Consider the following 13906-nt stretch of genomic DNA (forward strand, 5'->3'; position numbering starts at 1 on the left):
CTGTGTTTAAAGGATATTCTGTGTGGCCCTGAATATCTCTGCGCTGACACCAGACCGACTGGAATTATGCAGCAGTTGTTCCTTTTAGCAAAGTCCTCACGGCATGCAATAAGTAAAACGCTGCCAGCAGAAAGACTGATTCTGTTTATATGTTTTGCCGTAGGAAATTGTTCTTGGAGGAAAACAAACCAACCACTCAAATTACACGTGTAACATTTACCACTACCAGGCGGTGAGATGTGAGTTTGAATAGTTGACAGACGCAAAAAATAAATAAATAATCTGAGACGAGGTTGGATTTGTGCGTTTTCAGCGGCGCTATTCTTTTCTCTCTGCCAGACTAATATAATTCTCAGCTGCGCTCTGAATAACAATTGCCTTATTTAACAGGGCACATTTATATGTTGGAGGGTATTGTGCAAAGTGTTTGAAGCTATGCAGACGGGATATGAGTGATAAATTAAAATCACAAGCAATATTTGAGAGCACAGTCTCTGTTCTCTTAATGGCACCACACACACTCACACACACACACACACACACACACACACACACACACACACACACACCTGTCAGAGACCAGTGTTTACCCACAGCGGCATCTGCCTGAAGGAGTATTTTTCTTGGTAATTGGAGCTGACCATCAGTTGTCCTCCAGTGCTGTCTCTGTCTCTGCAGCTAGCTGCTCATGACAGTGTCTTTTCCCCTCTGTTTGTTTGCCGTCTTGCTTGTTACATGACTCATCCGATATCCTGCTGGTTATCATATTAAACTCATCACTTTGATTTCAATTTCCTCCTGTACTTAATTATTTTCTTCAGAAGGCAAAGTAAACATTTCTGCCCCCCTTATTGAATGTCTAAAGGACCATGACGAATTGGAATGAATGTCCTTATTCATGTTTGCCTGTGCGAGTTATTGGAATTTGTCCAGCGTTAAATGTGATGCTGTAAACCCACCCCTCTCCTAGTTTTCAGCAAGAGCAAGGAATTCCTTCCTCTCAGCATCTCACCAGGCTTCTCTCCTCCTCCTCCTCATCACACCACTCCTCTCTCCTCTTCTCCTCTGACTCATTCTTTTTTTGCTGACTGCAACTCATCCCACTTTTGTCTCGACAGCCCCCTCGACAATTGGCACCCAACTGTCTCTCCTCTCCTCCTCCTCCTCCTCATCTCCTGGATCAGTTGTCAAGTCTTTACATACTCTTGTCTGCTAAAATATATGTTGATCTGCTTCTTTCAGTGTGATTTATTGCAATATTGATGATAGAGATTTTAAATGTATACAGGACAGAAAAGAAACACGTCCAAAGGGAATAACGGGAATAAAAGTCATTGCACAAAGCTAACCGGGCATCTCAATTTCATTCCCTTTTCCCTTCATATGATGGCTCGTTTTTACCATTTTACCAATACATGGCATCACCAGGGCAAGTTTAGTGCAGTTTCCTTTTATTAAAGAGCTCCAGTCAGAAGCGCTATAAAACTCGCCCGGTTGAATTCTGTTGCGGCACAGCCTTATCTGATGCTCACAAACTGATCATTTAAAGATTTGTAAGTCTGAGGACTCTAACCTCAATGCTTCCTTATTGCCCCAACAGCCTCTGATGTTTGGTGATTTGAGCCATCTGACACCAGAGCCGTGAGCCTCATTAAGCAGGCGTCGACCTCCACCAGCCATCCTTATCCGACGTCCCTTCCATTCCAGCCTGTCTCGGAATCCTCTTTGATCTGTGGCATGACAGCAGCTGCACTGTGTAAATTCCCAGAAGCCCATAAATCAAAAGGAGAAGCGCCTCTTCGTTCTCACTACATCAACACAAATATACATTGCTTGCCAATGCCAAACACACGTTAAATGGCGCTAACAGTAAAGGGGGGAAGGGTTTTCAGGGAAGTATGTTTCCAGTTTAAACTTCTAAGTGTCTGTCTTACATTACACTTGATTCATATGCGAGTCATGAGCTGCTTTAAGTGACATGCCCATACTAGAATTAGTTGGCAAAGAGATGAACAATAAATTGAGTGTGATTCCTCACCCTTACTAGTTTGATGAGCCTACATCAGAAGGCCGTCCAGGCACTAATCTACGTTGGTGTAGATTCCCATTCATCCCTGTCATGATAAAGCAGCTGGACCATTGCTTATATATACATAGTGCCTTTGAGCCCAACTGTGTGACCTCAATGGATGCCATTGTATTGGATTCTCAGAATAGTTTAAATATCTGTAGCTGCTTCAGAGCAACCCTTCAGGTATTTTAGTTGCTACTAGTTTGCCCTGGCCTCGTAACCTGGGCCATAAATGTCATCACAGGTGCCAGTTGATGCACACTTCCCACTCACCGTGAACATGAACGGCTGTTGCTCTACCCTGTAGTCTGATAGTGGAACGTAGAGTTGTTACTGTCTAATTGGGAAGTTGTTTGTTTCACATGAATTTAGCGCTTTTGCAAATAGTCGCAGCCTCTGCTGCTCCACTGTATAAATGTTCGTCTTGAGTGGGTGAATGCTGGCTTGTGTCGTAAAGCACTTTTGAATGGAAAGTCGGGGCTAGAAATGTAAGTGCAGTCCATTTAGTTCTGAATAAAAGACATTAAAAAAAAAGAATGGAGGTCACTGTTTTGCCTTTATGCTGACAGCAGGAGCAGAACTTTAACAAGCCACAATTATGTCTATGTAAAAACGGGTGAAATGGCAGGACAGCCATACCTGCTGTTACACGCGCTGTTGTGTTACACATCACAAGTCTTTTGTAACACTGGCAGACCATCTGAAATGATGCACTGGTGACATGAGCCTGGATTCGGTGTGAAAAAAGCAAACCTGGCATTATTGCAAGACATAAAAAAAAAGCGTATTCCTTCTTATTGAGCTCATCCTCTGCTCAGAGGCCAAAGAAGAATAAAATTGGGATGATTTTCTTCCTGTTTGTTCGCTGCATCATTAGCTTTGACCGTATTCCTGTCTATCTTCTACTGTATATCTTTGCTTCAGACACGCGTCGGCAATAATGCAGTCACTGTTGAATCGGTAGCCATCGAGTGTGTCCTTAAAAGGATGAACAGAGTTTCCTTCTCAAAATGATTCAAACTAGAGTCACACAGCTAATGATGCTCAGCCAAACATAATAAAAAGCAGCAGTAATAAAAATTTAATGAGAATGAGGGTCAAGTGCTGAAAGCGCTGGTTTGATCTCCTCTGTCAAAACACTTTCTGGGAATATGAAGAGATAAATATGTCCCTGTTATCTCTGTGAAATCTACATGTGGGAATACAAAATCTGACACATATGCTATAAAACTTCATGCAGCGTTTTAATGTTTGAGCTATATATTCTGGAACCACCACCCAACAGTGAGAAATGACTAACATACAAATTCCTTAAAGACCAAATTCCTTCAAGACCAAATCATGAATTGGGATTACAGATGCAATGCAATCTGGCCTCAGAAGCAATGCTTTGATTGATTAGGGAAGGTGATTATCGTTGGATGATGTGGAGGTTCATTTACCCAACCCAACCAACGTAACTCTGTGGGCCACAAAGTTGTGTGTGTTAATGTATGTGTGACATCAGGTTGTTCTCTTTAATGAACATACGTTTTAATACTTCGCCCACAAGCCAGCCCATATTGACACAAACACACATAGTGTAAAATAAAAACAAAAACCATATTTTTATCTAGAAGACGATGACAGGCGGAACAGTTGAGTGAGAAATGGAGTGTGAGGTGTTACAGGGAGGGAGATAGATGGAGGGATGAACTATGAAAAGCTGCCAGGATAAGGACCTCCTGACCTCTCTTGTTCTCGCTCTGAGGAAATATATTATTGATTTGGGTTGTTTGGAATCAGATTGGATGAAAATGTGATTCATCGAAGCGACGATGCCACCGATCTCGTCAGGCATCCTCTTCTTGAAACTCGTGATACACAGTGCAATCCCCTCAGATACATCAGAGATGCTGTGCATTGTATAAAGGCTAATATTTGACTCTCAGATCTAATAAACGACATTTGCAAGGCTTTAGTTGTAAATGTGTATGTGCTTCTCTTTGTGAATAAAAGGATGAATGATGAAAGCGAGCTGAAAGTCTACCGACTGAGTCAGGAATATGATAGCATATTAGGTGGTTCATTTCCTGCTAGTACACGGTAGCTGCAAACTGTTGGCTCAATGCCGACTATTTAATAGACATGCATTACATGGTTTATTAAATTAAGCTCAAGATGCGTTTCAGCATCATGTTGCACATACACAACAATGAAATGAAAAAGAAACTGACATTGTCTGAAGTTAATTTAATCTCAATCTCCTTTTACCTCCATTAAAACAAGAAAGGAATTGATTCATATTGTAATCGGATGCTGGTCTGGCTGCGTGATGCGTCTTTTCAGCATCAACATCGCTGATGTGCAGATGCATAATAGTTCCAGGTTATGATGGGTGCTATAAGTCGAGCGAGAAAAATGAACTCCAACAAATCATGCTACAACTTCTCATGGTTAACCATCAGTGTTCTCATTGTTAATGACAATCTGCTGCACTGGATGAGCGTAATGGAACATAATTCAGTCCAATTTAAGGGCTTTTCGGTAAACAGAGTTTGCTACCAGAGACTGATGCGGATGCTCAGAATGCTAAGTGAGTCTCGGAGTCATCGGTGTTATTTGGGTAGTGGAGGATAGAGGAAGAGACAGAGATACACCATCTTAACCCTCGGCATCTGATGTTATGTTATGTGATGTCATCCGATTACATCACTGAAATATATATTCATGGAGTGTCAGAAGGAAAATGATTTGTCTGATATGTCAGAAGTACTCTAGAATTATTCGTATGATGTTTATGAACTAAATTATTTCCCCCCCGTATCACAAGGAAATATATATGTTTTAATAATATGTAGCCCGAGTGCAGAGTGGGGAGATAATGTGGGGACAGAACAAAGCAGCTAATTCTTCTGTCTGATACTCTGGGCTGAAGACAAACACACTCTCGTGTTGTGCACAGTGCCTTGTGGCAGCGACCGGTCCAGATGGTGGGACAGCAGAGAGAGTATTAGCGGATAATGTGAGGGAGATTGTGTTGGTGGGGGGTGGGGGGGGGGGGGGGGGTTGGGTGTCCTGGCGGGGGCGAGAGGGTTAAATCTCTCTGATTGGAATGCACAGCTGCACCAGCATGCACATACACACAAATGCATGTGCAGATTGTCGCACAGCTAAGCATGCGAGTACTTCACACAGAAGTTTCTGGAAGTGTGGCAAAGCCTCACGGGGCCGTATGACTCAGCGGTGGCAGCTTGCGGCCTCCTGTCTGTCTGCTCGTCTCGGTATTCATCCGTCTGCCATCCCTTCTTTCCACATCTCACCTTTTATTAGCGTGCCTCTCTTCAGCAATCGCAATCGCTCTCAGCACACACACACAGTCTTTTATTTACTCCAGTCGTTTCATTTCACGTGCCACTCTCTCTGCAGGAGCTCACCGTGGGACACGGATCACACTTATCACACACCTGTTTCAGATCACTTTAGCGACAAAGTCCGAGTAGAAACACGCTGAGATGGGCTTGAAAAAGAGGGACGGGGAAGGTGAGCCCACCTGAGTCACCCACTAACTTTACTGGTGTATTTGGTGCGTGACATACGCTGAGGTGGCGTTTTGAGATATGCATGCGCTCAAGGTCAACACAAACATCAAGAAAAAAAACCCTGCATGTTGTTGTTATTGAGAAAGGCAGGAGAGATAATAAATGTATATCCCGTGTGGATGCCGCATTTGTCACTGAGGTCATTATAACCTTATCATAAAAGAAGTCAGAAGAAGATGCATTAGTTTAAAACTAACATTTAATTGAAATAACCTGCAGGAATGTCTCATCGTATGTATCAAGTACAAAGAGAAAGCCATTAGATGCATTATGTTACACTGGCTTTGTTAAATTTATTTGACTACAAAGTGGCGGCTGGTCATTAGAGGATGGTGTCCTAGCAATGCATAATGAAAAATTACCATTACTAATATATGAAATAAAAAAAATATGTGCATTTTAAATGACGAATACGGCTGTAATGTATGTGTAAAAAAAAAAAAGATCCTGTACAAAATATCTCCACGGTGGGCTCCATATAAAATGTGCTTCCTTCTGGGGTGGGAAACAAATGTGAAGAGCCCACAGGCATCCCTGCAATCTGATGAGTCATTTTTGATTGTGTTCACAATGCAGCCACACGTGTCCCAATTTAGTACTGCTGTACCTCACAAGTGGGTCATATCTGAACTACGCAATGCAGTGTAAAGGCAAAAAAAAAAAAAAAAATCTGCACGTCTCAGGACTTTGAATGAATAATTGGTTCCAAATGGATGAAACGGAGATACCTACGGTCACCTGAGCTGATGCAACCGTCGTCCATCCTGCCCTTCTCGATAAAAGAGGAGGACGAAAGTGAAGTTCTGCACCGTCGTATGAAGCTCCCGGTCGCAGTGACTCAATTTGGAAACGAGTCGAGCAGTTTAAAAATATTTAGTCTATTTTAGTACAGGTGATGTCTCATTACAGAGGATCTGTGCGGCCCAGTGGACCATCGGCGCAGCTCTGGTCATGTGGTGCGCTTTATCCCCGGGGACCCTTCAGAAGAGGTCTAATTAAAGCTTTGGTTTCAGGCCCTTTTCCCACAAGTCTGCATTAGGATTAGGTCCAAAAATATGGGCACATTAGAAGACTTCAAAAAATAACTGACTTTGAGTAAGATAATTTATTTTTGAATATTTTTGTTTAGTATGCGACTGTCCGTGTAGAGTTTGTGTTAATCTAATGCTGTCAGAAGCAGTCTCGTACTGTTATACTTCAGACTATATTGCAAATGTTTCTGTCCCATTACTGATGCATCATTTGCCCTTGCTCTCTCTGCCTCTCCTCTCTAACACCGCACTCTGCTCATATACCTTTATTCCACTCTATTCACTCTCCCCCCGTGCTCTGGTCTCTCTCTGAACGGGTTTGAAGTCTACCAGTAGGGGTGCGTGTGGGTGAGGAGCCCCTGTAGCCAGCATAACTTTCTATTGAGAGTTATATTTTTTTTGTATTATTATATTTTGTCAGTATTTTTGCTTTTTCATTCTCGGTAGATGAAAGCAGACGAAGTGAACGTGCAATAGAGTCATGCCACAGGATAAGAGCGGACAAGAATCAGACCTGTGAGGAACCTTCCAACATGAGATTCAGACCCTGAGATGGCCGAAACCATTTAATGATGAAGCTACGCCTGGCAGGATTAAAATCATTCATTTGATTGATTTTTACATTAATTAAAGGAATAATACAAACATTGTAATGCATATGCAGAGCATCTGAGGCTAATCCATAGCTGGCCCCTGGTGAGGATTTAAAAGATGAAACGACAAATATAAGGATAAAAAGGAGCCAACATAAAACAGACTCTATATGCTTGTGACTGTTGCTTGCATGTATTGTTCATGCCAGTGTGTGCACTCACTGTAGGAGTGAGAGTGCATGAAGGCATGTCTTTTGTAAATGTTTGTTGCATGTCAGCAGTGGTCTTACATTTTGTAAATATAAGGGGATTTTATGATTTATATAGGGTAGAATTCCAGGGAAATAAAAGTTGTGTTTTGCAAATTTGCATAACTTTCTGTAGCTCTTCTGTATTTCATTTCTTACTTAGATTCTTGTGAAATCAAATGATAATTTTAACCTTTCAAGCTCTCGAGCATGCAGCTCTACAGGTTTGGCGGGGGTGTATTTGGTTTGCAAAGAGCTTACCAGGTATGTCATCGGTTAATCTGTTAGTGTTTTGCTATTTTATCTTTTTTTTTAAATGTAGACTCTATATATGACAATAACTACAAGCTGTTAAATAAATGTACAATATCCTCATGTGACCCAGTCAGATAGCATGTCCTCTGTAGTGGATATTTGTCCATTACATATGACATGCTAACCCAAGCTGGGCCACAGGAGGACATAGAATGCTTCCTCGGAGACTCAATGCAGTAGATGTATGATGCATAAAGTAGAAAAGTACCCCAAATTTGTGTACTGCAATGCAGAATTGCTTCCGAGTGCACATATTTGCTTATGCAGTATTCCACCGCCGTGCTCACATTATTCACTTAACTGGATCTGTGGATTGCACTATTACTTTATCGTTCTCAGCAGACAGTCCACATCACAGAAGCACATTTGCAGTTACAATTATACTTTGATTTCCCCCCCTGATGTCAGTGAAAGCAAGGCCATGCGACTGGATCACAGAGCATCAAACAAAGCTTTGTGGCCACAAATGCAGCTGCTATATGGTTAAAAATAAATAAACACGCATTGAAAAACCTGAAAATGTTGAGTCAGTGTTTGGTTTGTTCTTTCTGGGCTACTGTAGAAACATGACAGCGTGACATGCCAGATAAATATTAAGGATCCATTCTCATAGAACACACCTATGATTCAGGTTATTATATCTACTTTACATTTAAATCAAATGTGCTTCCATAAGTCCACAATGATGGAACTGCTGGCGAGTTAGCAATCAGACTCCAGCTGTATATGCTTGGAGAGGCGTTCTCACACTGCGCCGTGACGGGTTTCCTGCCGTTAGCCGTCCGTGACGCTGCACCATACTGCCATGTTTGAGCATGTTTTCCTGCAGTTTGTGTTTGATCATGGAAGTATTTCCTCTGTTCCTGTTGTGTTTATTTATGCACCCCCCTGTTCCGTACCCTCATTAGAATGATTACTTTGGCATGCAGCCAGAAAGGGGCACAAAACGACAGCATCCAAAGAAATCTCCAGCGGGAAAGAGTTCAGAGGCATCATCTTGCAATACACTCATGACACGCTGCACATATACAGCAGACTGCTATTGGTGAAAGCCCCCTAAAGGAAGACATGCATGCCAGGTCTCCCCATCCCCACATACGTCAGCAGGCCTTTTAAGAGACTGCATCCCCCAGAGACCAGCAGGGGAGGGAAAAGAGTCGGACGTATGTGGGTATAGCAAATGAAGAGTTAGAAGCTACCAAATAAAGATAGATTTATAGGAAAAGCTATGAGATCACTTGTAAAACTTGTTCCTACATTTTGCGTGGGGGGTTTCCATTAATGTTTCAAACAGACATTTTTAAATGCACTGATTTCTTTCTTTGTCCAGACATTTTTTGCTCTAATTACTCTCCTCTACTAAAATGTAATCTCATATCTCCAGTCAAATAAAAAAAAGAATACACCTGATATCATTCTTTAATTCCCAAACTGTTTTATATTATAAAACAGTTTGTTTTATAATATATATATACACAAAAAAAGCTATCAACGTTTCTCCTCATCCTGTTGAATCAAATAGTCTGATTGGATGCCTTCTTCATCATCAGATTTAATGTCGATAGCTTTTAAAATGAAAACCTGTCACTGAGAATCTGCCTTTGCATCCAGGGATTGTTCCTCTTTCCTCCGATGCAGAGGAGGATCAAGTGCTGGTCACTGATGAGAAAAGCAGGACGAAAAAGCGTGGGAGAGAGAGAGAGTGGAGGGGAAGATGGAGGATGATGGCGTTGGGGGGATGGGGAAGTGGTCGAAAAAGCCGAGGAGTGGAAGGCCATGGAGCACTATTGATTATGGGAAGCGCACCCTTTCCTATTGATTTACAGTAGACCGGAGGCAATACATATTGTTTAAATGAATTACAACAGGGTGACATGAGCGACATCTGCTATTTGCCCCCTGGTGGAGTTTGTGTGTTCTGAGCAGTTAAGCCTGATGTTCAAGAATTACAGACCAAAAAAAAAAGAAGATGATGAAAGCAGAGAAGATCTTACATTTGTGTCCTGCTGACGGTTTGCATTTCAGTAAGAGATGGTTTGTGCAAATTAGAATCAGGCGTTCAGGCATTGTACACAGCTGAGGGTGGGATGAAACTGGAGCCAACATTAGTAACGGCCTCACGGGAGACATTTTTGGGGGCGAGCCTACAGTAGAGAGGACATGGTCTCTAGCTCTATGCATGATGGGAAAGCAGGGGGTGAGACAGACAGACAGACAGACAGGCGGCTGGAGGAGGACAGGTGTCAGACGGGTGTGTGCTGCTGAACTCGATCCGTCAGCTGGGCTGCTCACAGCTGAGAATGAGTGGACACACACACACACTCACACACACATGCACAAATCATCCAACTCCTTTTATTATTCCATCAGGCCGTGCTGACGGCTATTACTCTGGATAATGTAATGTCCCATTCCACAGGCAGATAACAGGAAAGTGTGATTCAGCCCGACCGGGAGTCCACGCCAACCTTGTCTCTATTAGTCACTGCCTTATGATATGAGGTTCGAGGGGAAGCCATTGCTTTGCTAAACGGCCGCCAAGCCCAACTCCAATTAATGAGGGTACAGTATTTTAATAAAAAACTGAGTGACACCGTTGTTCCTTCAGTTCCACCGCTTCAAACAACTCTGCAATTGTAATTCAGAGACACCGCTGAGGCCGCGGAAGGAGAACAGCAACCTTTTGGCAAATTGTTGTTTTGATCAGCTTAGTCTTGTTTGACAAGATGTTTGGCAGTGGCCTCACATCCGTGTTCCCGGTGCAGCGAACATTCAGGTTGTTCCAGCACGGCTGATGCTTTACAGTGATGGAGGAACATTTCTAGATCACTCTGGGGCAGCGGAGTTGCAACAAATCTTCTTATGATTTCCTACCTTTAATTAAGGAGCAATGAAAAGGCTGGTTGGCTCGACAGTTTCTGAAGTAATTGATATTAATGCTGCTGTTCCTTTAATAAATGAATGGTTTGGGGGTTTCAAACTATTTGCTGTCACAATAAAGTTAGAATGACTTTTTTCCCCTCACACGCTTGGTGTTTCAGAATAATTAGCATTTTTATCTGCAGCAACTTCTTTATTGCTATATACCTTTCATGGGGGCAGCTACGTTACAAATATTAAGTGTCTTTGTAATTTAGTGTAATTTATTGTTATTTTGCATCTGTGGTGTATTTCTTTTATTTTATTGTTATTTTGCATCAATTATTGGTATTATTTTTATTTGTATTGTTAAATTTGTATTGTTACATGTCGATGATTTATGTACTTCAGACTTTCAACGGAAACAAGACCGCAACGGCTTTTTTGAAATGCTCCTCTTAGACAGGATGTTTGCCTGTATTTGTACTGTAATACATGCTACTGTGTGACTGTACTTGTACTCTAACATTCTATCAAATAAATATATTCATCATCATCATCATTGATTTTGATTTCATCCTATCGACTGTCAGATATTTAAATGTTCTCTAAGGGACTTAATTCCAAATAAGAGCTTCTTTGTTGTTGTTCCTAACAGTGATGATGTTTTCATTTTATTTTTCATTTTTTTTATGTCAGCAGGGTTACAACAAATCCCTAAACTCTACACTAGATAATAAAAGCACATTTAACACCCCCATCTCTTAATTTATCACACTAAAATGCTCTTTGTTAAATAGAGTGTCTATATTTCTGATTAATCACCCAATTCTTAAATTGAATGTTGACTTCAAATTGCCAGTGAAGACTTTTGATGCAGCACAGAAGCAGAAGCTCTGCCTGATTGAAGGAACGGATCCAAGACAAATATGCCAAACATAAGAAGAGAACGTCGATGCGTAAACGATGCTGAGGCCCGGCTCCTTTTCTTCCAACACAAAACAGCAACTACAGAAACAATCCCAAGATATATGGTTGTTACCATTTCCATTATCTACTGACATGCAGCGGTGACGCTGGCTTCGTGGGGCGTGCGCGCCCAGTTTGGGTCTCCTGTGGATGACTGGTACGCGTGCACGTGCGTGTCTCCCACTGCACGCCAGGTCCTTATAACCGGCAATCAAGTCACATGTCAGGTTCCAGAGGGTTCGGAAACAAGTTTCTGCGTGTCAAGTCATCCACGAAGCCACACGCTCAGCGACAGACACGGACGCGGTCCAGCCCTCCAGCGCGCCTCTGCGCTCCACGCTGCGTAACCGACACGAGCAAGGATGAACGGCTGGATGTGGACAGATGATGATGCCGTTTAAACCAAATGCGCCGATGAAGACCTCCTGAAGTGTCTCTTTCATTGCTTGCAGTGATTTTTTTGGACGGCTGTCGGATTACCTGTGAAGAACAAAAGGTGGGGGAGGCTCGCGGAGAAGAGAGGAAGAAAGGAAAGCTGGGTGCGCTCCAAACACGGAAAGTCACGGATCATGCTTATGGGAACTTCCGATTCCGTCTCGATAAGGTAATTTGTAAGGATAAAGTTTTTTTGGGGGGGTTTGCCTGTCATGTTTTGATATTTATCGAGTCCACTTGTAACGGAGACAGAACAGAAACACAGGTGGCGGGCGCTCCAATCCTCCAGGCGGGGTTTATTTCCCTCGATTCCATTTGAAATGTATGTAAATGTCAATAGCTATCACGATTGGAGCATGTGTAACTATTTCCTCCTCATTATCAAGCAAGTAGAACGTGGAACATGCATCAAGAGGAGATGCGCTTTTCTCATATAGCTGCAAACGACGGACAAAGAAGCACATCAAAATGTGTGGTTTCAATTAGAGCTGGAAAGTCCGTTTGATTCATTATGATAATGACTCCAGTTTGATCTCGGCGCTGTTCAACTTATAATAAGGATTAGTGTGTTTTTTCTTTTTTCTTTTTTTTTCTTTTTGCGCATTCCCTGCCCACCATTGCGTGGCGTGGGCTAAAAATCTCTAGTAGACCAGAGACAGAGCAGTCCATCTGTTCAATCACATAGCAACAGGAAGAGCCAGGAGACAGAGTCCCAAAAATCTTTTTTTCCAGTATTTCCATAATGTATATTACTGTATTATTTACACAGATTATTACCAATTTGTAATGGGTATATTTCTGTTTCTTACTAAATGAAGTCACTGACAGCACAGACAATACCCCCGCTGTGGTGCTCAAATGTAATATAGAAACATCTCTTATGTCAAATCCACACTGCATTTGTTTGATGTTTGAGATTTGATTGTTATTGCAGAAAAGGACGGTGTTTGGACAGACAAACGACGGTGTGAAATACATGCATGTTTATACCTATAATATAGCACTGCCAGGTTAGCAAACAAATATTGAAAATCTGTGTCAAGACACACTGGAAGCGATTACTTTGACAGTTTAGGGATTGGATCTGATTTGTCTCCCGTTACTCCGTCTCTCTCAGAATCTTCCCTTTCTTCCATGCAGTGACTGTTCTTCCCCTCAACACCGTGCTCCATATTCCACTCCTCCCACTTTCCACCTCTCTCTAACCTCTCTCTTTCTCTCTCTCCCTGGCCTCCCGTCAGAGTGGCTCTGCCTGATGCTCTATCATGACTGATGGCGAGGGGAGAGCGTGCTTTCAGTACACAGAGTGTCCAGAGGGGCAGGAGCCGGAGGAGGTGCACGAGGAGGTGAGACTTGCTTTGCCAACATTCTCCAGGAAGGATGCCCCGGGTCATGATGTTGAACCTGCTGGAGGCCATATTGAGGGCGAAGGTGAGGATGAGATGGAGAGGCAGAGGAGGGACAGTGACGATCGGGGTGAAGAAGCAGAAGAAGAAGAATGGAATAGTGAAGTTCAAGCGCATGAAGATGAAGAACCGGAGCTGGAAGTGCACGTTGGACCAACTCTGGGAGTTCGAATCATGGCCCCAATTCGTGATCCAGACTGCATTTCAGAGGAGGAGGAGGAGGAGCAGCAGCAGCCATACCCAGCCCTCGCCCCTGTGGCATTCTTCTGCTTAAAACAAACAACAAAACCTCGCAACTGGTGTCTTCGGATCGTCTGTAACCCATATCCTTTCATATTGCGGAGCCGTAGCTCAGTCCGACGATGCCGGGTAAGACCAAACAAGTCCTCCTCACTCCT

General features: G+C 42.7%; 1 protein-coding gene across 1 annotated transcript in view; it reads left to right on the forward strand.

The window, feature by feature from the left end:
- The first annotated feature begins 13367 nt into the window (after nucleotides 1-13367).
- Nucleotides 13368-13906, forward strand: part of cacna1ha (calcium channel, voltage-dependent, T type, alpha 1H subunit a) — a 59185-nt gene continuing 58646 nt past the window's right edge. The window contains exon 1 of the mRNA XM_068749669.1: nucleotides 13368-13831. Coding sequence (XP_068605770.1) covers nucleotides 13368-13831 — 464 coding nt within the window. The remainder of the gene's footprint in view (nucleotides 13832-13906) is intronic.

Source organism: Brachionichthys hirsutus, chromosome 16 (genome assembly GCF_040956055.1).
Source record: "Brachionichthys hirsutus isolate HB-005 chromosome 16, CSIRO-AGI_Bhir_v1, whole genome shotgun sequence".
Taxonomy (NCBI): Eukaryota; Metazoa; Chordata; class Actinopteri; order Lophiiformes; family Brachionichthyidae; genus Brachionichthys; species Brachionichthys hirsutus.